The sequence below is a fragment of the Leucopleurus acutus genome (genome assembly GCF_964270905.1).
Source record: "Leucopleurus acutus genome assembly, chromosome: 16".
NCBI lineage: Eukaryota > Metazoa > Chordata > Mammalia > Artiodactyla > Delphinidae > Leucopleurus > Leucopleurus acutus.
In genome coordinates, this window is record NC_139158.1 from 28392487 (window position 1) to 28419900 (window position 27414).

At 49.0% G+C, this 27414-nt stretch overlaps 1 protein-coding gene across 2 annotated transcripts in view; it reads right to left on the minus strand.

Annotated features, from left to right (window-relative positions):
• Positions 1-12699: 12699 nt before the first annotated feature.
• The window catches only part of SNX29 (sorting nexin 29), a 543934-nt gene continuing 529219 nt past the window's right edge, over positions 12700-27414 (minus strand). For both annotated transcript variants that reach the window (XM_082858190.1, XM_082858191.1), the window contains one exon: positions 12700-13049. In XM_082858190.1, the coding sequence (XP_082714316.1) occupies positions 12920-13049 (130 nt within the window). In that variant the 3' untranslated portion in view covers positions 12700-12919. The remainder of the gene's footprint in view (positions 13050-27414) is intronic.

Here is a 27414-nt window from a genome sequence, read left to right on the forward strand (position 1 = left end):
TAAACAATAGTCCTCAACCCCTCTTCCCATCCCCTGGCAACCACCATTGTATTCTGTCCCTATACTTACTATAGTAAGTACCACGTGTAAGTGGAATTAGACAGTATTTGTCCTCTTGTGTCTGGCTTATTTCACTTAGCGTAATGTCTTCATGGTTCATCCACGTTGTAGGTTGTCAGAATTTCCTTCCTTTTTAAGGCTGAGTACTATCCATCGTATGTATGTACTACATTTTCTTAACCATTCTGTCAATGGACGCTTGGGTTGCTTCTGTGTTTCAGCTACTCTGAGTAATGCTGCTGTGTACGTGGGTGTACAAATATCTCTTCAAGACCCTGCTTTTAATTCTTTTGGATATATATCCAGAAGTGGAATTGTTGAAGCACATGGTAATTCTATGTTTAATTTTTTAAGGAACCACCACACTGTTTTTATAGCAGCTGCACCATTTTACATTCCCACCAACAATGTGCAAAGTTTCCAGTTTCTCTACATCCTCACTAACACTTGTTATTTTCTGTTCGCTTTTGTAAAAATGGTAGCCATCCAGGGGTTTCCCTGGTGGCACAGTGGTTAAGAATCCGCCTGCCAATGCAGGAGACACGGGTTTGAGCCCTGGTCCAGGAAGATCCCACAAGCCGTGGAGCAACTAAGCCCGTGCGCCACAACTACTGAGCCTGCACCCTATAGCCTGCGAACCACAACTACTGAACCCATGTGCCACAACTACTGAAGCTCACACACCTAGAGCCCGTGCTCTGCAACAAGAGAAGCCACCGCATTGAGAAGCCTACGCACCTCAACAAAGAGTAGCCCCCGCTTGCTGCAACTAGAGAAAGCCTGCGTGCAGCAACAAAGACCCAACACAGCCAAAAATAAATAAATTAAATAAATTAAGAATCTGCTTGCCAGTGCAGGGGACACGGGTTTGAGCCCTGGTCCAGGAAGATCCCACATGCCGTGGAGCAACTAAGCCCATGCGCCACAACTACTGAGCCTGTGCTCTAGAGCCTGCAAGCCACAACTACTGAGCCCACGTGCTACAAGTACTGAAGCCCACGCTCCTAGAGCCTGTGCTTCGCAACAAGAGAAGCCACTGCAATGAGAAGCCCGTGCACCACAACGAAGAGTAGCCCCTGCTCGCTGCAACTAGAGAAAGCCTGCATGCAGCAATGAAGACCCAATGCAACCAAAAATAAATAAAATTTAAAAATTAAAAAAATTTAAAAAATAAAATAAAATGGTAGCCATCCAAATGCGTATGAGGTGTTATCTCATTACAGTTTTGATTTGCATTTCTGTAATGATTACCGGTGTTGAGCATCTTTTCATGTGCTTTTGGTCACATGCTCTTTGTATATCTTAGGATAACTGTCTATTCAAGTCCTTTGACCATTTTCGAATTGGGTTTTTTTTGTTGTTGTTGTTGAGTTTTGAGTTCTCTACATATTCTGGGTATTAATCCCTTATCACAAATTTTATTTGCCAGTATTTTCTTCCATCCTCTGAGCTGCTTTTTTACTCTGTTGATACTGTCTTATGATGTCCAAAATTTAAAAATTTCTGATAAGTTGAATCTATCTTTTCTTTTGTTGCTTGTGCCTTTGGTGTCATATTCAAGAAATCACTGTCAAATCCAGTGTTGTGAAGCCTTCCCCCTGTGTTTTCTTCTAAGAGTTCTATACATTTATTTAGGTTTTTGATCCCTTTTGAGATAATTTTAGTATACGGTGTTATGTAAGGCCCCAACTTCCTTTTCTACATGGACAACCAGTTTTCCCATTTGTTAAAAGACTGTCCTTTCCCCATCAAATGCTCTTGATACCCTTATCAATGAATCATTTGGCCATATATGCAAGGGTTTATTTCTGGGTTCTCTATTCTATTCTCTGTGTCTGTGTGTCTTTCTTCATGCCACTACCACACTGTTTTTTTTTTTTTTTTAAGACTTTTTTTTGATGTGGACCATTTTTAAAGTCTTTATTGAATTTGTTACAATATTGCTTCTGTTTTATGTTTTGGCCCTTTGGCTGTGAACATGTGGGATCCTAGCTCCCCAACCAAGGGTTGAACCTGCACCTCCCACGTTGGAAGGCAAAGTCTTAACCACTGGATTGCCAGGAAATTCCCACTGCCACACTGTTTTGATGACCGTACCTTTGTTAAAAGTTTTGAAATCAAGAAATGAGTCTTCCAGACTTGTTCTTCCTTTTCAAGATTGTTTTAGCTATTTTGGGTCCCCTGAGCTTCCATATGAATTTTAAAATGGATTTTTTCTATTTCTGAAAAAAAAAAAAAGATGATTGGGATTTTGATAGGGATTGCATTCATTAGTCAATCACTTTGGGTAGTGACATCTTAACAATATTAAATCTTCTAATCCATGAAGATTACACATGGTATGTGTTTCCATTTATTTATGTCTTATCTAATTTCTTTCAGCAATGTTTTATAGTTTATTGTACAAGTCTTTTACCTCTTTGGTTAATACCTAAGTATTCTTTTTGATGCTATTGTGAGTTGAACTGTTTTCATAATTTTCCTTTCAGTTTATTCATTGTTAATGTACAGAAATGCAACTGATTTTTGTGTGCTGACTTTGTACCCTGCTACTTTGCTGAAATTGTTTATTATCTCTAACAGTTGTGGGGTCTTTGTTTGTTTTGTTTTGCAGAATCTTTAAGGTTTTCTATATATAAGATCCTATCATCTATGAATAGAGAGGATTTTACTTCTTCCTTTTCAATTTGCATGCTTTTTATTTCTTGCCTAATTGCTCTGGTTAGAACTTCCAGTACTATGTTTGAATAGAAGTGGCAAAAGTGGACACCCTCATCTTGTTCCTGTTCTCAGAGGAAATGTTTTCAGTCTTTCACTGCTGAATATATGTGGTGTTTGCTGTGGTTTTTTTTTAATATATGATTTTTATTATGTTGAGGTATGTTCCTTCTATTCCTAGTTTGTTGAGTGTTTTTGTTATGAAAGGGTGTTGAATTTTGTCAAATGCCTTTTCTGCATCTATTGAGATGATCAAGTGGGTTTTTTCCCCTTTCATTCTGTTTGTGTGGCATATTAATCAATTTTCACCTGCTGAACCATCTTTGCATTCCAGGAATAAATCCCACTTGGTCATGGTGTATAATATTTTTAATATGCTTCTGAATTCTTTGTTAGTGTTTTGTTGAGGATTTTTGCATCAGTGTTCACCAGGGATATTGTTTGTAGTTTTATTTTGTAGTTGTTTTGTCTGCCTTTGTATCAGGGTAATACTGCCCTCATAGAATGAGTGAGAAGTCCCTCTTCTTCAATTTTTTGGAAAAGTTTGAGGATTGGCATTAGTTCTTTAAATGTTTGGCAGAATTCACCAGTGAAGTCATCAGGTCCAGAACTTTCCTTTCTGCGGAGACTGATTACTAATTCAACCTTCTTACTAGTTATACATAAGTTTATTCAGATTTTCTATTTCTTTGATCCAGTCTTGGTAGGTTTTGTGTTTCTAGAAATTTGTCCATTTCACCTAGGTTATCCAACTTGTTGGCATAAAATTGTTCATGGTACTCATAATCCTTTTATTTATATAGAATCAGTAGTAGTGTCCCCATTTTCATTTCTGATTTTAGTAAATCGAAACTTCTTCTTTTTTCGTTGGTCCATCTAGCTAAAGTTTTTCAATTTTGTTGATACATTTCAACAACTTTCATTAATTTTCTCTGTTGCTTTTCCACTCTGTTTTATTTCTGCTCTAATTTTATTATTTCCTTCCTTCCGTTAACTTTGAGTTTAGTTTGTTCTTTTTCTAGTTCCTGAAGTTGTAAGATTACAGTGCTGATTTAGGTCTTTCCAGTTTTTTAATATAGGCATTTATAGCTATAAATTTCTCCTTTGGCATTGCTTTTGCTGCATCCCATAGGTTTTGGTATGTCGTGTTTTCATTTTCATTTGTCTTGAAGTATTTTCTAATTTCCCTTGTGATTTCTTTGATCCATTGGTTGTTTGTACTGTTTTTCACAAATCTGTGATTTTTCCATTTTCCTTCTGTTATTGATTTCTAATTTTATCCCATCAGGTTGGAGAGGACACTTTGTATGAAATCTATCTTTTAGAATCTGTTGAGACTTGTGGCCTAACATATGGTCTGTCCTGGAAAATGTCCCATGTGCACTTCAGAAGCATGTAAATGCTGCTACTATTGGGTAGAGTGCTCTGTGTATGTCTGTCTGTTAGATTTAGTTGGCTTATTGTGTTAAATCCTCTGTTTCCTTGCTTATCTTCTGTCTGGTCGTTCTGTCCATTATTGAGAGTGGGTTATCGAGGTCACCAGCTATAATTGTAGAACTGTCTGTTTCTCTGTTCAATTCTGTAAGTTTTTGCTTTCTATTTTTTGATAATTATTATTAGGTGCATAAATGTTTATAACTGTTATATCTTCTTCCTGTATTGAAACTTTCATTAAAATCTATTTTGTCTGATATCGTATAGCCACTCCTCTTTTGGTTACTACTTGCATGGAATATCTTTTTCCATACTTTCACTTTAAATCTATTTGTGGTTTTAGATCTAAAGTGATCTAAAGATCTCTTTTAGACAAAATATAGTTGAATCATGTGTTTTTATTCATTCTGCCAATCTTTGTCTTGGTTGGAAAGTTTAATCCATTTAAATTTAATTACTGATAAGGAGGGACTTATTCTGTCATTGCTATTCATTTTCTATATGCCTTCTAGCTTTTTTGTCCCTTATTCCATGCATTGCTGTCTTTGGTGTTTAGTTTTTCGCATGAACTGTTCCTTTCCATCTCCTTCTGTGTATATTCTATAGCTGTTTTCTTTGTGATTACCATGAGGATTACATTTAACAACCTAAAGTTACTTTGAATAATGATTTGAGTTTACATCAGCTTAACTTTAGTAACAAAAAAATCCCTGCTCCTTTACAGCTCCATCCCCACCCCTTTATACATCTTTGTACATTGTGTGCTCCCAAACATAAATAATTTTTTTAAATGCATTAGTTTCTTAAATTATGAAGAAAACAAAATGTGGAGTTACAAACCAAAGTTACAAGTAATACCGGCTTTTAGACTAGCTTGTCAGTTGGGCTTGACTAGGGCTGGGTTTTTGCCAAGCAAGTGTGAAAGAGGGGCAGGGGACTCACGGATGTCCCCGAAGGGAGCGATGATCGTCATGGCCCACAGAACCAGCGCTGGGATGGGGTGCTTGGCAAGAGTATGTGAGGAGGACAGGTTTTTAAAAATGACAGATTGCAGGCCTGAAAAATTTGAACAGTTGTTGCTGTGAGGGCACTAGAGCAAAGTGCTGGGGGGACAGAGTGGATCAGAGCAGAGAATCTGACGTCAAGATTACAGAGGTGGTGCAGTGATGGATGCCGCATTGGCCTAGAAGAGCTGCAAGTGGCACAGAGGAATAGCCTCTGGAGAGGAAGCAGCTCAGAGAAGCGAGATGTGGGGTGTGGCTGGAGGGGAGGGAGGGGCCCCTGATGAGTGAGGCGTTAATCATCAGTGAGTGAGCAGCTCGGAGGTCAATATACAAGTCCAAGCGTAGGCATAGAGAGTGTTACAGGTGACTGGCATGAGCGTCAAAGGAACTGATGTTTTTAAGGAGGCAAAGTGGTTTGAAGCAGGGAAATTGAGAATTGGGAATATGGATTGAGGGAGAATAAAACAGCTTCCTTGGGGGAGCTCGAGTGAATAGGGCCCTTGGGAGATAGCCATGCTTGGAGATGGCTGGGAAGCTGGGAGGAGAGGTTGAGGATTATCGGGGAGTTTGTTCCGTACTGGGAGCGAGGGAGGGGAGACCAGAACAGATTAGAGTGTGGCCAAGACGGTCCAGGCTGTGGGCACGGTGGAAACAGTCCTCTGTTTCTTTTCTTTTTTTTTTAACATCTTTATTGGGGTCCTCTGTTTCTTTTCTACCTTGAGGCTGGGGGACCTCGGGCCAGCCCTCAACCTGTGTGTAGTTTTCTCGTATGTTCAAATACAGGATACACTGGGTTGGCACAGGGTTAAGTAACCTGGAGGCTGTAGAGCACAGGACGCAGTGCGATCCATGAATGTGCCCTCAAAGTCCAGAGTTGGCCCCACCCCTTCTCCTGTGTTATCAGCCCTGGAGTGTCCTTTCCACAGCACTGGGCTCAGCAGTCTGCAGTGCACCCTTCGTGGGGCCCTGAGCAGAATCTCCCCGGGATTTGCGGGTATGACTTTTATGTACTGACCTTATGCCTAGGCTCTCATCATCCTGCTTAAAAAGGTTAAGTACCTTGCTATAGGGTATGGATTTTTAAGCCAATGTAAATTTGGGGTAGGGAGCAGGGGACAGTGTAGTATTTCTTTCTCATCCTTTAGGTCACAGCTTACATGTCACACCTGCCAAGAGAACCCCTTGGTCTAGCCTCATGGTTCTCAAGGGGGGACCATTCCTCACTCCGGGACGTGTGGTCGAACCTGGAGGCATTTCTGGTTGTCAGTACGGAAAGGGTTCTAGGGGCATTTGGTGTTAGAGGCCAGGGCTGCTGACCATCTTACAGTGACAGGACAGTTCCCTTGACACAGAATTGTCCAGCCCCAGATGTCAGCAGTGCCGAGGGTGAGAAAGCCTGGCCTGGACTGTTCACAGGAGATCCTTTCTCCAAGCCCTGCTTATTCCTTCATGGCACTTACTGTGGTCTGTAATTATCCGGACGGCTGACTTTAAGAAGTGTGTGTGTGTACAGACAGACAGGTGGATGGAGAGATAGATAGGAAGAAATATACATATAATTGTCCATCTGCCTTACTTGGAATGTGAGTCCAAAATGGCAGGGGTCTTTTCTGTCTTGGTCACTGCTGCATGCCCAGTGCCTCGCATGATGGTATATAGTAGGTGCCCAATAACTATCTGTTTCTGAGTGAATGAATAGGAGGGGCTTTTTTTCTTCTGTAGAGAATTTTGATTCTGCATCTCCAATGAATACAGACCTGCCTAATAACTCAAAATAGGACTTTGCTCCACTTCAAATACAAGTGATGTTCGTCCAATCAGATCCTGTTGTTCAGGATAACATGTGCAATGGTGAAGGACCTTTCTGGAAGTTTTTATAACATGTATATTGGAAGTTCACCTAATCCCCAACTGCTGAAAAAAGAATGGACACAAAGAATCAGAGAGACCATAAACCGAGTATCTAATTTAGAAAATGTCACTGTTTTAATGTTGTCAGTTGTAAAGAGGTGTGTCTTAACCAGCTTGTAACAAAATTACCACAGCTTATTCCAAAAGAAAATTTTAATACAAGAGATTTTAGAAAATTAAACACATTTGTTTAGAAATTCTATTGTGTAAACCTTAACAGAACAGGGTAGTTAAGATAATACTATGTGTTTCAGAGCGAATCCGCGGGCTTCTAGGCCTCACATCCAGACACTAGACTCTAGATTTGTCGCCTTGTTCCCTGCGACAGACGGCTCACTGGGACCCGATCGTGGGGTGACTCCGGCTGGGTCACCATGGCACGTGTAGTCAAAAGACTCCCTCCTCCAAGAAGTCAGCATCTGATGAGTTAAGCAAAGTGTTCTACCAAATGGCGATGCCAGGGATGGTGCCACTAAGGCTGCAGAGGCAGAGACATTCTTTCTAGGATGAATCCTAGATAATAAAAAATCCACCCCCCCCCTCACTCCTGGCTGTGCCTGTTCTCCAGCTCATCTCTGGAGGGGCTAGCAACTCTGGGTGCAAACGTGTGATCCCCCATTTTGTAACCTTCCATGTCCTCAGTCCCAGTTTTTGCAAGGGCGTCCCCTTGTATGGTCTCAGGTGATGGTGGAAAGAATCGTCGGAGGTGCATGGCTTCTTCCCTTGCGGTTCATGAAAGCAGGAGGCAGACCTGATGGGATTCGAGGGCAGGCGGGGAGCCTGGGCGGGTCAGCTAGTGGTTTTCAGTGATGATGGCAAAACATTTATGTGCCGGTAAGAACTGAATCCCTGGACCTCGAAACACTCATGGGTCCAGCTTGTCCTTAGAGTGGGGCCGCTCATCCTTGCTATGGCCTCAACCATCTTTTAGAGAAACCAGATTTTTCTTTCCACTTCTCTTCCTAAACTGATGATTGAGTAGATAAGGAAACCCATTTAATGCGGTTATTAGGATTCAGAGATGAAAGTAAGGGCTCCTTAACAGACTTGAGAACTACCCATCCAGGCAACGGGCATGGCGGAAGGGAAGGCCAGAAATCCCGCCACGAACTGGGCAGGGGCGTCTCGGTCACTGTGGGATGAGCCGACAGCTGCTCTGCTCAGAGCACGGAGATCGGCAAGGCTCCACCCTCACTTCTATCGATCCAGTAGCCGAAGTTTTATTTTGGAAACGTAATCAAGACCACGTGTTAGGGAAACATGAAAAATGAATTTTTTGGCATGGGAATGTTAGATAAAATATACAGTGCTACAGTTGTGCAAAATTAGCACAGAAGCCAATCTGAACAGCAAACATTCAATGTTAGCTTTAATGAAACAATACACAATATTGTGAAAAATGATCGTTGCAAAAGGCCTTGCTCGTGAGCAGATGCCTGCGTGCCAGGAGCGCCCAGCCTGGGGGAAGGTCCAGTGTGGGTGGCAGTGTCCCGAGGGAAACACCGAGACAGGGTCAAGATAGTTATTGCCTTTGGGGTTGAAGCTCGAGCAGGGCGTGCTCCTTCTAGGGTGCCTCTTAGCCGATCTGAGGCTCCCAGGCAGGGTCCTCTCTGCAGGTCCTGGGGGATGCCCACGCAGCTTGAGGCTGAGAATCCAGCCTGTTCTTTACTGTCAGTGACACGCCAGGCGAGGTGCCCCCTTTGGGGGAGAGCACCTCCCATGAATGGGCGCTGGTACCAACTTCAGGCTGAGGGATGAAGGAAGGATGCCAGGCGTGACCGGTTAGGGGAGGTCTGCCGGGGCCCGAGGTCAGGGCCTGGCCTCCAGGTGAGGGGGCCAGCTGGTGGCACCCCCTGTGAGGGTGAGCAGGTGGTGTGGGGGGCCAAGGCCTGAAACCCTGTGACCTGGTCCTCCAGTGGGCAAGCTGTGTCCTGAGGAAGTAGGAGAAAAAGAGGAGGGAAGGCCACCGGCTCGCCCGGGCCGCAGAGCCCTAGTTCAGGTGTTAGGAGTGCTTCGGATCAACTGGGCTGGCGGGTGGGTCTTCGTTCCTGTTTCCTGATTCTGAGCCCAGAACCTGGGGATTAATTCTTGGGCCTCCGGTGCCTGCTGCCTCTGGGCAGTAGCTGCATCTGTGTTATCAGTCCCACGGACAGACTTAAACGGCTCTGATTGCCTCTGCTGTTTTAAAGGCACAGCACAGCCCGTAAAATCCAGCGGTTATCGAAGAACACATCTCAGTAGGCCCCATGCTGTGTGACCAGACCTTGTCCACAAACACTGGTCCGCGTCCCTCCGCCTCACCCTTCACGCCCTTGCCAGGTCTCCCAAGATGGTACTGTCTCTACAGCTCAATCAGGTGATGATGCCTTTTGTAGCCAGGAAGCCCTTGGTTGGGCCTGGTGACGGTGTTGAAGGCGACCACCGTGGGGTTTAACAGCCTCTTCCAGGAAAGCCGCCTCGCCCAGGGCCTGACTGTGGAGAGAGGCTGGGCTGTTTCAAGCCAGGATTCCAGACCAGCTGCAGCAGGAGCTGGGAAAGCTCGCTTCTGGGCGAGGTTTCCACCAGCCTCGGACCGCCCTTCTGGGAGCTTTGGTTTTCTCTATTAAGGAGAGATGTCTCTACCCAGCCCTGCTTTTCCTGGGTCTCCTTTATCTGGGGGAAAAGGAGGGAGCAAAGAAGATGGCAGAGATGGCCCCGGCTGATGCTGCGGCCCATTCTGGCTGAAGCCGCCCCTGAGCAGACAGCCTGGCTTTGCAGAGGGGACCTGGAGGGGCCTCTCCCTCCCTGTACAGGTGGGGTACCAGGGGGTCAAGGCCGTCTTGAGAGAGGGGCCCTTCAGTTCCTTTCAGAATGGGGGGTGGCTTCCTCTCTCAGACGCCGACTTTGGAGGCTCCAAACAATCTTCTAATTTGATCAAGGAGAGAGAAGCAACGCCAACTGCTCCTTTCTGAAGGGCTGTCTTTCCCCCCGATGGGTCCCAGGGCATTTCCCACCCTCTGAACTGGAGGTGGATTGATGGGCAGATGATGACACATCCTCAGGGGCTGGCATTTGTCCCGGATCTCGGCCTGGACCTCGGTGTTTTATTCCTTCTCTAGGAGCTGGGGAGTCTGCCCCTTCTAAGTCCATCCCGCCACCCTGGAGAGCAGGGCAGGAGTATTTTGAGCAGCTGGATGGACTAATCACTGCAGGACATTCCATGTGATTCCAAAGTTAAGGCTTTGAGGAGGTGCTGTAATGTGCATGTCACATGCATGTCTGAGCTGAAATCAAAGCAACTGAAGATCAGGGTTTCTGCAGGATCACGAAAACGGAGGTACAGAGAGCGAGCAGCCTGGAGGGTCCCCGTGGGGCCCCCAGGAACATGCTTTTTTACAATCCACATTTTGGGAGAACAGGGCAAGTTTTCCATGAATAATTAAGCTTTAAAAAATGGGGAGGCAGGGCTTCCCTGGTGGCGCAGTGGTTGAGAGTCCGCCTGCCGATGCAGGGGACACGGGTTCGTGCCCCGGTCCGGGAGGATCCCACATGCCGCGGAGCGGCTGGGCCCGTGAGCCATGGCCGCTGAGCCTGTGTGTCCAGAGCCTGTGCTCCGCAGCGGGAGAGGCTACAACAGTGAGAGGCCCGCGTACAGAAAAAAAAAACAAAAAACTGGGGAGGCAGAGTTTCTCCTTTTTAAATACGGGCTGCGAGTGCATTTGTATCTCCCAGCTCAGCATCTGTCCGCCGTAGCTATGGATGCCTTTTTTTTTTTTTTTTTTTGGCTCTTTTTTTTAAACTCCGTGCACAGAATGTCAAAGCTGGCTCCTGGTGGGGTGGCTGGAGAAGGCGAGACCAGACTCGCACTCAGATGTGTTTCGGGTCAGGCGCCAGAAGAGGCTGGCTGATCGGAACCCTTGGCCCTGGGGGGTGTCGGGGCAGCGGTTCCATTCTGGGTCTAGTACAACCGGAGAGGAGACACCTTGGGAACAGATCCGGCTGTGCAGCCTGTCAGCTGGCGTCAAACTGACCGCTGTGGAGGGATCCAAATGCGGGGGGCTGGGGTCTGGGGCAGCTGGAGCTTCCAGACAGTCCTGGAGGATCTGGTCGAGGAGGGCTCTGTGTTGAAGGCAGCGCTGTGGGACTCGGGATTCCAACAAAGTGCACGTGCAGTGGCTCCGTCGGCACACACGCGGAAGAGAGAAACCACGTTGCCTTTCTAGGACACAGGGTCCCTCGGGTCCTCTGACCCCCACGAGCTGACAGCAGGGCCCCCAGACACTCCCCACTCCATCTGCGGGGAACGGCCGGCTTGTTTCGCTCACCTGGCCCTGGCTCACCTGGCAGAATGTTCCCTCAGAAGTCACTCGGGCCTCCTCCGAGCCTCTGGAGGGCGGTGCGCAGATGATCTCAGCTCTGCTTAACGGCTCTGATGAGTTTCCTTTTGGCTGATGGGAGGAACACGCAACACAAACCTTCCAGGCCATTCCTTCCTGAGTTTTCCGCTATTTAGGAAAGGCTCAGTGATTACCCACACCGCTCACCCAGCTGTAAGCTGACGAGTGGTCAGCCTTCTACCGACCATCTTTCACACACATTTATACCGGCTATTGTCCCCAGAAAACGCCTCTCTTTGTATCAGCAGCTGAGGATGGCTCTTGCCCAGGGTGGGGGAGAGTTCCGTGATTCTGGATGTTAAAGCTGGCTTTAAATGGCTCTGGTCCCATGGGGCGAGCTGCCAGGGGGGCCCCCGCTCTGAATGGGAGGGGCAGAGGGATTGGTCTCGGGCACACAGGGCCCTGCTCCCGCTGAGGACATGCTGGCTGACAGAGGCTGTGTTGCACACCCTCGTCTTTAGGGGATGATCATGATCTGTGCAGAGTGGACACTTGTGTCCAAGTTCACAGAGAGCCACGCTGAGCGCCTGGGAGCCCCGGGGCCAGGTCTGAAAGCCCGAGGTCCACAGAACCTTCTGGAATGCCTCCCGGAGCTGAGTCTCTAACAGCCTGAGGGCTCTCCTCTAGGCTTTCGAGGCCTAAGGCCACCGACTCCTGGATAGCCCAGAGCTCTCCAATACAGGTCACTGGGTTGCTGCTGCTGGCTGGCCTGACCAGGTGCACATGGGCCTAGGGGGCCTCAGGTTTCCTAAAGGGGCTGGTCCTTCCAGAACCAACCATAAGGAGGTAGGGAAGTTCTCCAAGAACCACAGTTCCACATCCCTCCAATGGCTCCTTCACACGAAGGTCACGGGACTGTCTCCCTGGAGCGCGGTGGCAAGAACTAGGGTGTCTACTGACCACTGGTGGGGAGTGCATAGTAAGGAACTAGCCTCCACCCAAACCCTTCACGTCCATAGGTTGTAGCAGGCAAACATTAAACAGGGGAAAAAACCCCAAACCAGTCATTCGAATTCCCACATGGGCAAGAGTTAAGAGGGGGTTTCTCGATGAACCTTCTGACCAACTGAGACATCAGACTCGTGCATCTCAACCAGGGGGCTCCGAGCCCGATCCAGCGCCCACCCTCCTGCTGGCCCCTGAGCTGGAGGGAGGGGAACGGCTGGCCCTCACGGCCCAGGGCAGGGCCCGGGGAGAGCAGGGCCCACATGTCTGCGTCTGTCCAGCGAGGAGCTGCCCTGCTCTCACACGGCCCAGTTTAATCAGGGTGTCACGGGACCGGCGGGGAAGGTGTGCTCTCTGGGGTTCACCGGGGGGACAGGGTTGTCCCTCCGAGGTGGAAGGGGCCAGCTGCCGTGGCCTGGGTGGAGGCAGCTGGCGCAGCACGTAGGGCCTGAGTCTGGGTGGCCATCGAGGTCAGAGGTCGCCGCTCTGGGGCTCCACGTTGCGCGTCTCCCTGGGGTGACCTCGGGACAGCTTGGGGAAGCGGGAAGCCACTTTGGGCCGGCTGTTCTTGGTCAGCGGTTCTCCGGGAGGGGTGACGTCACTGTAAGACAGAGCGGGGAGAATCGGGTTAAGTCAGGGTTCCAAGTGCAAATAGCTACAAGCAGGGCAGCAGGGGCTGGGGTGGGGTGGACGGTGGGAGTGGCCTCCGGGGCATGGCGGCTGCCTGGCTGGGTGGCAAGAGCAGCGTGGAGAAATGGGGAGGGGCGTCCACGTTGTCGTGTGAACTTCCTGTCCGTCAACAGTGCCCAGCACAGCTCTGGGGCCACAGCTCTGGACCCGCTTTTAAGTCAACGAAAGACGGTTCTGGCCCCGGCTGTCTTCTGTCTTCATTGATCTTCCAGCAAAGGCACATTTCAAAGTCCAAGAAAGAAAATGCTTGGGAGAACACTGCATTTAAAGTCATAAAAGATGCACAAACACAGGAGAGGGAATTATGTCCGCCAAGGTCCAATTGTAAGGGCGTTTACGACAGCAGTAGGTAAAAGAGTCAAAAATACGGAACAACTTGTGCGTCCAATGCAAGCATCACTGATACTGGATATACTGGTGAAAAAACACCTATAACCGCGAGACAGCAGCAGCCAGTAGCACAGGGGCACGGGAGTGCGTTTATGAGCCCGTGAGGACGTGTGATTCCAACACAGGTTAAAGCACAGTAGGGAGGCTGTAACCCCGCCGTGTACAGAACACACCTGCAGGGGACGTTTGTTTACTCCAGGAATCCTGGCGCACCCATGTGGGCCGAGCACTGCGCAATGGTGAACAAAACGGGTTCTCCCAGGACCCGTGGAGCTCATAGTCCGAAGGAGGGTTAAAAACATCACACGTTCAAAGACTTAGGTTACAAATGCCACCAGAGCCTCCCTGAGCAGGGAGCCTGGGGCATGGCAGGAAGTGCCCGAGAGTGGGCGTAGGGGGCCAGCCTGGGTGAAGCTTGGGGCCAGGAGGCTCTGGGCACCTGGAGCACGGGGGGAGGCAGGGAGGGAGCAGCTGGAGGGTGAAGGGCATCTGCTGGAGGGCTCTCGGTGGCGGGGGCTCCACGATCTGGCTGTACTTGTAAGTCCCGATGCCAAGGCCGCTGCTCCAGGCACGTGCAGAAGCCTGGGTTGGGGCTGTGAGTGCAGAGGTGGTGGACTCTGTCTTACTTCCCACGGCTGCTGTAACACATTACCACACACTCGGTGGCTTAAAACAACATGCTGTGCTGTCTTACACTTCTGGAGGCCAGAAGTCCCAAATGGTCTTATGAGGCTACATTCAAGGTGTACCTCCTGGAAGCTCTAAGGGAGAATCCTTCCTGGCCCTTCCCAGCCCCTGCAGGCCACCTGCTTGCCTCGGCTCGTGGCCCCTGCCTCCATCTTCAAAGCCAACAGGGCAGTATCTTCAACTCTCTTTCCCTCTGACCCTCCTGCCTCCTTCTTATAAAGACCTTTGTGATCACACTGGACCCACCTGGATATCTCCCCTCTGCCCCAATCCTTAAATCTACTGAGTCCCCTTTGCCATGTAAGGGGACACATTTATAGGTTCCAGGGGTTAGGGTGCAGAATTTGGGGGGGGGTGTCATTTTGTCTACCACAGACTGAAATTTGAATAGAAAGTAGAATCAACACGACTTGGTAATGGAATAATAACTGCCTCCAAATGGTGAGATCACAGCTGACAGAAAATATAAAAGAGAAATAAGAGAAAACGCTGATTATATCTCACTGATACAAAATGCTTTTGAAAAACAAAGATTAAAGGTTGTTCGCACATCCCGACTGTCTCTGTGGCATCAGGCTCTGTGCCAAGGGCTTTCCGGGCGCAAGTCCTAGAGGACTCTGCAAGGGAAGACACAGCCCAGCCAGAGCTGAGCCCCGAGGCTCAGGGAGGACACAGCCACCAGCTAGTAAGCGGCAGATCCAGGATCACCACCAGCTGTCTCCAGGCCCAGTCCAGATAAGCAAAGGAATGGATCATATCCAAAGAGGAATGGTCCCCGCAGGGGTCCCTGAAATGGCCACTTCACGCCTTTTCAGGGACCCAGACACTGTGCTCAGTGAGATGTCCCTCATTTCCCATCTCAGTAAGGTAATAAAGTGAAAAATCCTTCTAATTACCACCTTCTCCCATGGGAGCCAGGGTGTGGCTTATCTTCTGTACATGGAGGAAAGAGAAGCATCTGACCTTGTCCTCTGGGTACATCCTTCAGAACGACACTGGCCATGGGCCCAAAGCCGCCACGGCCCTCTCTTCTTCCCAAACACATTACCAAAAGCCTCTCTATCCCCGAACACCGCTTAGAGGATGGGCAGACGATGCTGGAAGGAATCTTTGCCCCCCTGTGAGGGGCTGTTGATTACAAGTGTGCAGGTGGGCTCAGGTGTAAAGGTCACTGTAAACCGCTGGCCTCCCCTCACACTGTCCGGGGTCAGGGGTCCAGCCAGTTGCCCCTGTGCCCGTGGCTGCTGTCATCACTGGGCATGATGTGTGAGGCCAGGAGGACCTCTGCCCACAGTGACCAGAGCCCGTGGTCCCCAGAGCTGGCTCCTGGGAGGGCCCGGGAGAGGCGGGAGGCTGGCTGGCACGAGGGGACAGTTACGAGACAGCGGGGCCAGGATCCTGGCATTTTATTTCGTTTCACCAAAGGCACCTGTGTGGGTAGCAGCGCAGCGGGTGAGGGCGGGGCCTCTGAGCCAGGACACCCTCGGGTCCCCCGCCAACGGGCTCTGCTCGCTGCCCTTGAGCCTCGTGCCCTGGGCTGCCTGCCACACGGGGATGATGATCGCTCGGCCCTCACAGCGCTGTGGCAACGGCGGGAGAGTTCACCCCACGTGGAGCCACTAACCAGCTGCGTTTCCTTAGGCAAGTGTCTTGCTGGCTTTGAGCCAAGGCTTCTAGGGTAGAATAAGTATCCAAAAGAACAGAAACCAGGATCTGGAAGAAATCTCTCTGCACCCCCATGTTCACCGCAGCACTCTTCACAACAGGGGAGATGTGCAAATAACCTAATCTCTGTGAATGGATAAAAAATGTGGTCCATCCATACAATGGAATATTCAAGCCTTTAAAAAAAAAGGAAATTCTGACATATGTGAAAACATGGATGAATGCTGAGGACGCTACGCTAGGTGAAATAAGCCAGTTACAAGGACAGCTACTGTATGATTCCACTTATATGAGGCATCTGAAAGAGTCAAACTTGGAGAACCAAAGCCTGGAATGGTGGTTAGTAGAGGCAGGGGGAGGGGCAAGCAGGGAGTTACTAACTGACAGGCATGATGTTGCAGTTGAGTAAGATGAATAAGTTCTAAACTCAAAATGGATTAAGGACCTAAATGTAAGACTGGATACTATAAAACTCCTGGAGGAAAACAAAGGCAGAACAGTCTTTGACATAAATCACAGCAATATCTTTTGGGATCCATCTCCTAGAATAATCAAAATAAAAACAAACAACTGGGACCTAATTAAACTTCAAAGCTTTCGCACAGCAAAGGAAACCATAAACAAAATGAAAAGACAACCCACAGAATGGGAGAAAATATCTACAAATGAAGCAACCAACAAAGGATTAATCTCCAAAATTTACAAACAGCTAGCTCATGCAGCTCTGTCAAAAAACAAAAACCCAATCAAAAAATGGGCAGAAGACCTAAACAGACATTTCTCCAAAGAAGATATACAGATGGCCAAAAAGCACATGAAAAGAGGCTCAACAATGCTAATGATTAGAGAAATGCAATTCAAAACTACAATGAGGTATCACCTCGCACTGGTCAGAACGGCCATCACCAAAAAGCCTACAAACGATAAATGCTGGAGACCCTCCTACACTGTTGGTGGGAATGTAAACTGGTACAACCACAATGGAGGACAGTATGGATGTTCCTTAAAAAACTAAAAACGGAACTACCATATGATCCAGCAATCCCACTCCTGGGCATATATCCAGAGAAACCCATAATTCAAAAAGACACATGCACCCCAATGTTCACTGCAGCACTATTTACAATAGCCAGGACATGGAAGCAAACTAAATGTCCATCGACAGAGGAATGTTTAAAGAAGATGTGGTATATATACACAATAGAATATTAGCCATAGAAAAGAACGAAATAATGCCATTTGCAGCAACATGGATGGACCTAGAGATTATCATACTAAGTGAAGTAAGACAGAGAAAGACAAATATCATATGATATCACTTACATGTGGAATCTAAAAGAAATGACACAAATGAACTTATTTACAACAGAAACAGACTCACAGACTTGGAAAACAAACTGGTTACCAAAGGGGAAATGTTGGGGGGGAGGGATAAATTAGGAGGTTGGGATTAGCAGATACACACTACTACTGGATTGGCCAAAAGGTTCCTTCGGTTTTTTTTCCGTAAGATGGCTCTAGTAGCACTTAGTTGTCTTTAACTTCATTCAAAACAATTTTGTTAGATTGTGTGTGACAGCTGTCATATCAGCGTGCACTTAAAAATGAACACTTATCAAAATGGGTGAATTTTTGTGTAGCCATTTTAATATTGAAGGTGGAAGAAAACAACATTTTCAGCATATTATGCTTTATCATCTCAAGAAAGGTTAAAACGCAACTGAAATGCAAAAATAGATTTGTGCAGTGTATGGAGAAGGTGCTGTGACTGATGAAACATGTCAAAAGTGGGTTGCGAAGTTTTGTGCTGGAGATTTCTCACTGGACGATGCTCCACGGTTGGGGAGACCAGTTGAAGCTGATAGTGATCAAATCAAGACATTAATTGAGCACAATCAACGTTATACCACGCAAGAGCTGGCCAACATACTCAAAATACCCAAAGCAAGCGTTGAAAATCATCTGCCATCAGCTTGGTTATGTTAATCGCTTTGATGTTTGGTTTCCACGTAAGTTCAGTGAAAAAAAACCTTCTTGACATATTTCCACAAGCAATTCTCTACTGAAACGTAAAGACGTTCCATTTTTAAAACAAACTGTGACAGGCGATGAAAAGTGGATACTGTACAATAACGTGGAACGGAAGAGATCGTGGGGCAAGTGAAATGAACCACCACCAACCACACCAAAGGCCGATCTTCATCCAAAGAAGGTGATGCTATGTATATGGTAGGATTAGAAGGGAGTCCTCTATTGTGACCTCCCTCCAGAAAACCAAACGATTAATTCCAACAAGTACTGCTCCCAATTAAACCAACTGAAAGCAGCACTCGACGAAAGGCATCTGGAATTAGTCAACACAAAACGCATAATCTTCCATCAGGATAACGCAAGACCGCATGTTTCTTTGATGACCAGGCAAAAAACTGTTACAGCTTGGCTGGGAAGTTCTGATTCATCTGCCGTATTCACCAGACATTGCACCGTCGAATTTCCATTTATTTCCACCTTTCCAAAATTCTCTTAATGGAAAAAAATTCAATTTCCTGGAAGACTGTAAAAGGCACCTGGCACAGTTCTTTGCTCAAAAAGATAAAAAGTTTTGGGAAGATGGAATTATGAAGTTGCCTGAAAAACGGCAGATAGTAGTAGAACAAAAGGGTGAATACGTTGCTCAATAAAGTTCTTGGTGAAAATGAAAAATGTCTTATTTTTACTAAAAAACCCAAGGTACTTTTTGGCCAACCCAATATATATAAAATAATCAACGAGGACCTACTGTATAGCACAGGGAACTATCCTCGATATTTTGTAATAAGGGAAAAGAATCTGAAAAAGAATGGCTATATGTATAACTGAATCACTTTGCTGTACACCTGAAACTAACACAACATTGTAAATCAACTGTACTCCAATATAAAATTTAAATTTAAAAAAGAGGAATAAGCTCTAGAGACCTGCTGTACAACACTGTACCTACAGTCAACAGTCCTGTATTGTACACTTAAAATTTGTGAAGGCGGAAGGTGTCAGGTTAAATCCTCTTGCCACAAAAACAACAACAAAAAATAAGTCTAGTATCGGCAATTTCACATGGTTTGACAGTAGCATCTGAAGGCATGGGATTGTTGGTAAGTATAAACTGGGAGGTGACAGGGGTCCGGGGTGGATGGAGAAAAGGATGGCGGCCTGCTCTGAATGGGAAAGAGAGCTGGGATTCTCCCCGGTCCCTTCCCTCTAGGAGAGAGCCAGGGCCAAGGCCACATGCACCCCAGGACTGAGGTCCATCAGCAGAGCCCAGGGCTGTGCACATGCAGCTCCAGGGAAGCAGGAAGGTCTCACAGTTGCAAGGAGAGCCTTAAATAAGGACCACTGATTTTTTTTTTACACCAAAGCTCACTGCGGCTGCCACCGTGCATGCCATCACATTTCTGTGTCCTCAGGCTGAAATTCTCATTGCTCACAGCCTTTGTTGGCCTCGTGCACTAGTGAGATTTAAAGGAGAATAGTGCCGTTTCTTACCCAGCCCCATCGATAGGAATCAGGCCACGGAGAAGCCTTCTTTCCCCTGGCCTGTGTTTTTATAATAAAGCAGGCTGGTGGCTCTGGATCTGGGCAGGAGCAGAACCCCTGAGCAAGGTGAAATTACGTTCCTGATCCACCCGATTCTGTTTTAATGCAGGAGGTATGTCTACCCCAGTTTTGCAGACAAGAAAAGGGAAGTGTGGAGAGCAAGAAAGGCCCCACTTCCACCATAAAAATAGACTTCCAGAGGCCGTGTGGAGTAATAGAAGCTCCATATTCAAAGTCAGAAAACCTGTGTGCCTTCAGTTAGACACCTTAGGACCTTTGAGGAAGATCTATAACCTCCCCAAGACTCAGTTTTCTGATCTGTGAAATGGGCATAATATTGGTCCTTTCTACTGCTCATGTATCATTCAACACATATTTACTGGGTCTGTTACAAATAGGAATAGAGCTGGCTCTTTCAAGGCCCCTAGATCACTGAAATAACAGAGGCACAGGCAGAGTCTGGCCACCAAAATCTTAAGAACGTTGATGGCCGAGGCATCAATATATCAAGGGAAGTGGATAGAGGCTTTTACAAAGATTTTAAAAACTACAGAAATATACCTCAAGACCTCCCGTTCCTTTCCGCAGCATAACTCAAGTCTTCCATCTGTCTGACCTGGGGGCAGGAGGCTGGAAGGCAGAGGAAGGAACCTTCTCTGAAGAGACCATACTAGGCTTTCTGGAACAGGTGCCCTAAAAGTCCATAGAGATGGAAGAGAGATGGGTATTTGGCAGGGATGTTCGGAGCCCCCTCCGTCACTCAGACACATTCAGCAACACTCTCTCCCCACTGCTGGCTACCATCAAGGTACCAGGGGAGTCCGTGTCTGTGGAGGTGGCCCCTGCCAGGAGCCTCAGGGGGGACAGTTCCTTTTAATAAGCCTCTGGGGCACACTGCCATGGCGTGTCCGTCCCCAGCACACCGGTGAAATTGATCCGCCGGTCTCCACCACTCCTCAGTGAAAATGACCATGAGGAGAGATGTGCTGTTCATTTCACTTGTAAAGTGGCTTTCAAGGGCCGGTCAATATTCCATTTGCTGGGAGCTGCCTTCTGCAGCTGGGAGGGTGGCTTTGCAGGGGCCACGCCTGCTGCTGGGCTGGACCCTGGAACACAGCTGGGACTGAGCGGCCTTCTACAGAAGATGTGGCTGCCATCCTCCTGTACCCGGCTCCCTGACAAAGCCTGTGTTTGCAGGAGTTGGGAGAACTGCCTCCGGGATGTACACACCCTGCATCTTGTGCCCTCCGGTCTGTGGGATGGGAGGGGAGGCCCTGCCCTCCCCCCCCACATCAGTCAAGGTGCGCCAGGCTAGTCAGCCTTTGACTTGGCTCGTAGGCACATCTTCAGGCTCAGGACCACACGATGGGGACCCACCTCTACCCACGCACTCCGTCACTCTGCTAACGTCCACGAAGATTTCTCTCTGTGAGCTGTACCCTGTGGATTTGAGGAAGGAGGCCTCTGTGGCATTTCCTCTCTGTTTCCTGTCCCTCAGTTTGACCTGGGTCTAAAGAGTGTCACCATCTGGATGTGACCCAGAAATGGCCGTGGCAGTACCAAGGGTTCCCTGAAGGCAGGACTTGGTCTGGTTCTTCTTTGGGTCCTCACAGTTCCTGACCCCAATAAAGCACTTGGTGATTTAACCCTTTTGGATAGATTAAAGGGGACCACTGCTTGTCAGGTCCTGGGCTAAAAATCACACCAATTCTCATGTAATCTGCACGCCAGCCTTGTGAAGGAGGAGTGGTTTCACAGCTGGGGACATCAAAGCGCAGAAGCCACTTGTCCGGGGTCCCGTGGGCAAGTGAGGAGCAGAGGCTGGTCTCGAACATGCAGTCTGTCCCCAGAGCCCACAACTAGATGACACAAGAGGCCACGCAGTCAGGCTGGGGCCGCTGGTACTCGTCTGTGCCTTCAGCACAGACCGTCTGACCTTTGGAAACAACTGGAACTACGGAGGGCGCATCTGTCCCCAGGTGACCACAAACCCCATTTCAGTAAATCCCGTATTATATGCTCAAGATCTTTCGCACGTGCTTTCAATAGTGCTCTGATGTAACTGCTGCTCTCTGCTGACGGATTTTTAATATTTTAGCTTTAAATTTTTCTACTCCAAGCTCTGGCCTGGTAGTTGAATACGCACAAGTTAAATGATGGTAAACAGGGAAGCAGAGGATGTAGAGAACCCTCTCATCATTAACAGACGTTAAAGAGTAAGTGACACAGGCTCATGGTAGGGGAGGAAATGGAACCAATACATGCAGGTGTGAAGAAGGGAACAGAAATAGCCTGTAATCCTGCCCTCCGCGGACGACCACTGTTAGTGCAGGAGTGTAGCTTTTTCAGGTCATTTTCTATGTGCATTTCTTATGGTGGATCTTTCAATATGAAAATGGTTACTTCCTAAATAAACCTGCTTTGAAATCTGATGTTCTTTTAAATCAAGGCATTCTGTTCATGGAATGCCACAGAGGTTGGTGATGTGGCCTGGAAAACAGTGGTGACAGGTCCGTTCACGAAAACAGTGGTGACAGGTCCGTTCACTGCGGGCTGCATCTGAAGGTACCGCTTCTAAAGATCTCCTGACGGGGCCGGGAGCCATAGGACAGAGATGAGCCCCAGAGACAGGGAGCCTTGTGGGGCTGGTGTAGCCCCTCTGGGAGAAAGATCCTGAGGACAGACCCGAGACGGGGCAGTGGCAGCGCAGCAGGGGTGGGGATGATGATCCAAAGGTGTTGCAGAGAGAGCGTCCCGAGGGCTCCATGACCGATCAGAGGGGGGAAGTGAGAGCAGGTTTCATTTGTGCTTGGAAACTGGATTACAGGGAGTGGCCGAGCTTGTGGGGGAAGGTACAGAAAGTGACAGGTGGATGGGGGCATGTGTATCTCTGGGATAAATTATGCTATTTAAAAAAGTAAAGATACGTTTTACCTTTTTGCCAGGAAGATCGCACAAGTCCATACAAACACTGCACTGCCTGCCTGTGAGCCCAGACACATCAGCTTTCATTACTTCATGGCTACAAACCATGAAAGATGAGATTCTGATCGTTACAAATGGCCGTGATGCTAACGGGGCTGCACCGGGTGCCTGGCCGGGAGCCTCTTCAGTTACAGCTCCTTGTTCCCCGGAGTGGGGCTTCCGGGGCTCCTGAGCTGACTCGGCTGACGTTTCAGGAGGTCTGTACATCATGTCCGGGGTTGGGGACCAGCACCTGAAAGGCTCTTCCGCAAAGGGGCTGGGTCATTCTCCTGCTCGCTCCCCCTAGTACCTCCTCTGCCAGGCCCTCCTCAACGCCCCCTCTCTGAATCCTGCCACTGACCCCTTCTCCGTCCCCTTCGCACAGGTCAGCCCTCATCACATCTCCATGCTAGTCACTGCCCGCCCCCTCGCGGTGCTCTCCCCGGTCATAAAGCCTGGCCAAGCCCTGCCCTGGTTAAGCCGAGCAGCAGACCAGAGAGGAAAGCCCAAGACGGGGCTGGCTGGCCGGCTGCATTTTCGGTTCACGGCTAACCCTGCAGGCCCCAACGATCCTGCCCCAGTTCCCCACCTGGCCCCTCCCTCTCTTGCTGAAGTGACTATTTTATTCCTTCCCTCTTCTCAGACCATCTCCATCCTGGACACTCTGCCTGGCAGGTCACCCAGAAAGCAGCCGGGGGGCTCCTCTCCTCCCTGTGACACAGGATCACCTATCCCTGCTCCTACTTGGGGCCAAGCCCTCCATGGGGCCCTCAAGGACTTGGCCCTGCCCTGTCCTGCCCCTCCTGCACCATCCCTTCAAATGTCACCATGTCCTGGTATCTCTCAGCTTAAAGCCCTCCTCAGCCTCGAGCCCCTCTGGCTACCTCCACGTTGTCAAAGCCAGCGGTCACCCTGACCCCCCAGCAGCATCTCCATCCTCTTCTGATGCTCCTCCGGACTCTGCTGCTTGGCCACTAAACTGTGGAGGGTCCCAAGGCCTCGCTTCTCTCCTCGTCTCTGTCTACAGTGCCTAGGTGGGATCTCGTCCAGACCCACAGCATCACATACGTCTGAATGCCAAGGATTCCCGTATTTACGCTTCAGCCCCGACTGCCCGCAAGCTCCAGAGTCAATGGACCCCTTGGACTTTCTGGCATTTCCACTTGGATGTTTGACAGGCATTCCTACCTTGAATGTGGCCAAAATGGGAATTCTGATTTCCCCGTCCAACTTCTGTTCCTTCTCTGGTCTTCACTTTTGTAAATGGTGCAATTCCCTACCCCACTGCTCAAACCAGGACCGAACACATCACCCTGGTTTCTCCCTTTCCCTTACATTCCACACCTAATCCATCCATGTACCCTTTGGGTTCCACCTGTAGACACGTGCTCGATACTCCACTTCTCTCCACTCCACTGTGACCGTCCTAGGTCTGGCCACCATCACCTCTTGCCTGGACTCTCGTGACACATTCCCATGTGTTCTCCCTGCTTCCACTTGATTCCTCTGCAACTCGTCAAAGTTATCCCATTATTTCCCCACCACCATGGCTTCCCTCTGCATTCAGTCAAATCCTTACCAGGGCTACACCTCACTCTCACCTCCTCCAGCTGTACTGAGACCGCCTGGATTGCTCGGAAGTCCTCCTTCAAGTCTCACTCAAGTCACCGCCAGTCATGCGTCACTGTTTTAGTTTCTTTACAGTACCTGTCACTCTCTGAAGTGTCATCTTTACCAACCTAACCCCAGTGCCTAGAATTGTGCCTGGTCCACTTAACCTTTTGGGTGAGGTCAAAGTGGCCTGCCAACGCCAAGCTCATCCCCACCAGACCTTGTCCTCACCCAGCTCAGAGGAGGAGGCCTCAGAATCAGAAAGCCCCAGGTTGATACCTGACTCTATACAGTACCAGCATGTGACTGTGAGAAAGCCGTTGAATGCCTCTGTGATTCAATTCGAAAAAACAGGAGTAACAGTCCATATTCACTTCCCTCATAGAAAGTGGAGGTAATATTACTTCTATGACATTGGTAATAAGAACAATAACTGCGTCCAAAGCATCACCCAGGCTCGTCCCATCAGGCAAAAGCTACAGTGGTTATGACAGTAGGGGTGCAAAGAGAACATTAAAGTGGCATAAAATTCCATCCTAATACCATCTGCAGAAATACGTTAAGGAAAAGACTGCGAAATGTGACTCCCTTACATGACAGACAGACTGGGAGGGGCGGGGAATGAAATGTCCAGCGTGTGTGCAGGGCTCCTACAAACGCACGAGAAAGCGGCTACGGCCCAACAGCACACAGGGAAGGGATACAGTGAGCACGTGACAGAAGAAACAGAATCAGGTTTTAGGTTTTTCAGTAATTCTGCTATTTGTTCAAGCCACACTGTGTGCCACGTAGCAGACAGAGCCCCTGCTCTTCGGGAAGTGGCCTCGTGACCCCCAGGCACCGTCTTCTCTCGCCTGAATCCCCCTGCCTGCCCTCCCGTGTCCAGCCTGCTGCTACTGTCCTCCAGCGCTGAGCAACCCAGCTAACAAAACAAGCCCGACTGTGGCACTCTTTTGCTCCAAAATCTCCAGGCTTTCACCTACCGCCGAGTAAAATGGTTACAGTGCTCTCCCGGGCCATGCCCGACTGGGCGTCCCCTTCCTCACTCCATTCCCTGCCTTGGGTTCCGCAGTGAGGGCTGGGCGAACGCCTGTCCCGGGGCCTTTGCAGTTACTGTCTCTTCACCCCAAAGCCTGCAGGGATCTCCTGCCGGGTTCTCGCCCTCCTCCTCCAGGTCTTCCCTCTTCTGGGACGCGCTCGGTGCTGCCTTCCTTACCACCGCCCACCTCCCACCTCTCCCCCGCTACTCTGCACTGTCACTGGCGTGTTACGTTGATGTGGGTCTGGTTCGTGGCTGTAACCCAGCATGTAGAGACAATGACACAGTAGTGCTCAAGGACGATTTGTGGAATGAATGAGTCCTAGAGAAGGACCCAACATACCCAGAGAGAGTCCCGCTCATTAGTCATCAGGAGAATGCGAACCGGCCAAAGGGCAGAGAGCCGTGACCAAGCCTTGCTGGGGACGCTGGGAAGCGGGTGGTCATGCAGTTGCAAACGTACAAACAGGTGAAAGCTTTTAGGAAAGCTGAGGGAGCTGTGTGTGCATGCGTGTGCGTGTTTACACACACAAATATACATGCGCAAACCCTCTGACTAAGGAACACTACTTCTAGGCGTCTCTCCTACGGACACACTCGTGTGTGCAAGGGTGTTCAAGACAGCGTGGTTTCTAACGAGGAAGCGTGGAAATAACCTGCCTGCCCGGAGGCAGGAGACGCAGTAAATGCACGACGGCACATGGGTAGACAGCAACGCTGCCATCACAGAGGACGCAACACACCAACGCGCACGGACAAGAAAACATCTTCAAGGTACAATTACGTGAAAACAGGTTTCAGAACAAGACAGTGTAGGATAGGATCCTATTTCTATTTTTAAAAAACCTCAAAATGCATGTGCACGTAAACATGCGTCTAAATGCAGAGATCAGAAGGATGGGGGTGAAAGGCCATACTTGTGTTTTTCCTGTATATTCACTTTGTTTAAACTTTTTCAACTAGAATACATTACTCATTTAATAAAAACACAATAGGGGACTTCCCTGGCGGTGCAGTGGTTAAGAATCCCCCTGCCAGTGAGGGGGCACGGGTTCAAACCCTGATCTGGGAAGATCCCACATGCCATGAAGCACCTAAGCCCGTGTGCCACGACTAGTGAGCCTGCGCTCTGGAGCCCACGAGCCACAACTACTGAAGCCTGCACGCCGCAACAAAGAATAGCCCCTGCTCCCTGCAGCTAGAGAAAGCCTGCACGCAGCAATGAAGACCCAACGTGGCCAAAAAAACACAATAAGTTAGGGGCTTCCCTGGTGGCGCAGTGGTTGAGAGTCTGCCTGCCGATGCGGGGGACACAGGTTCGTGCCCCGGGCTGGGAAGATCCCACATGCTGCGCAGCGGCTGGGCCCGTGAGCCATGGCCGCTGAGCCTGCGCGTCCGGAGCCTGTGCTCCGCAACGGGAGAGGCCATTAACAGTGAGAGGCCCACGTAGCGAAATAAATACAAAAAAACAATAAGTTAGTAAATAAATAACACAATAAAACCCAACACATTGCATGGAAGAGCATCTGAGCCGCTGCCTGGAGATCCCCAGCTTCACTGGGTTCCATTTTTCTATACGGGGATGGCGAGCATGGGCAGTTGCGCCAGGCTGAAGCCATTCAGAGCCTGAGTGGGCCTGGGGTGGCCTCAACCAGCAGGAGTGTCTCTGTGCCTAAGCTGTTTTTCAGTTCAATATACCACCGTCCCCAGCAAGCTCTGGGAAGACTGAGTCTTCTCTGCTTCCCTTGTTGCTGAGTTTCCAGCCGTGTTGTGTTTCCATCCGTGTCTGCCCCACTCTCTCGATTTTGCCTTTCTGCACAGCCTGGGTACCTCCAGGCAACGGTGATCTCGAAGAGTCTCCCTCCATTTTCCTGAGTCCCCATCCTCTAGCATTGCCCCTAGAAAGAAGTGCAGCTGGGCACTGACTAAGGATTCAAAGAACCCCAGAGCCAGATGCCCGCGACTGCCCCAGCTTGCACCCCAAGGCACAACCCACACAATGGGGCAGTTCTGATGAGAGTCGGCTAATGGCATCAGAATGATCACCTCTAACTAGGCTTTTTTTTTTTTGGCTGCGCTGGGTCTTCGTTGCTGCGCGCGGGCTTTCTCTAGCTGCGGTGAGCGGGGGCTACTCTTCATTGTGGTGCACGGGCTTCTCATTGCGGTGGCTTCTCTTGCTGTGGAGCACAGGCTCTAGGCGTATGGGCTTAGTTGCCCCTCGGCATGCAGGATCTTCCCGGACCAGGGCTCGAACCCGTGTCCCCTGCGTTGGCAGATGGATTCTTTACCACTGCGCCACCAGGGAAGTCCCTTAGATAACTTAAGACGGAAGGCTGATCACAGCACA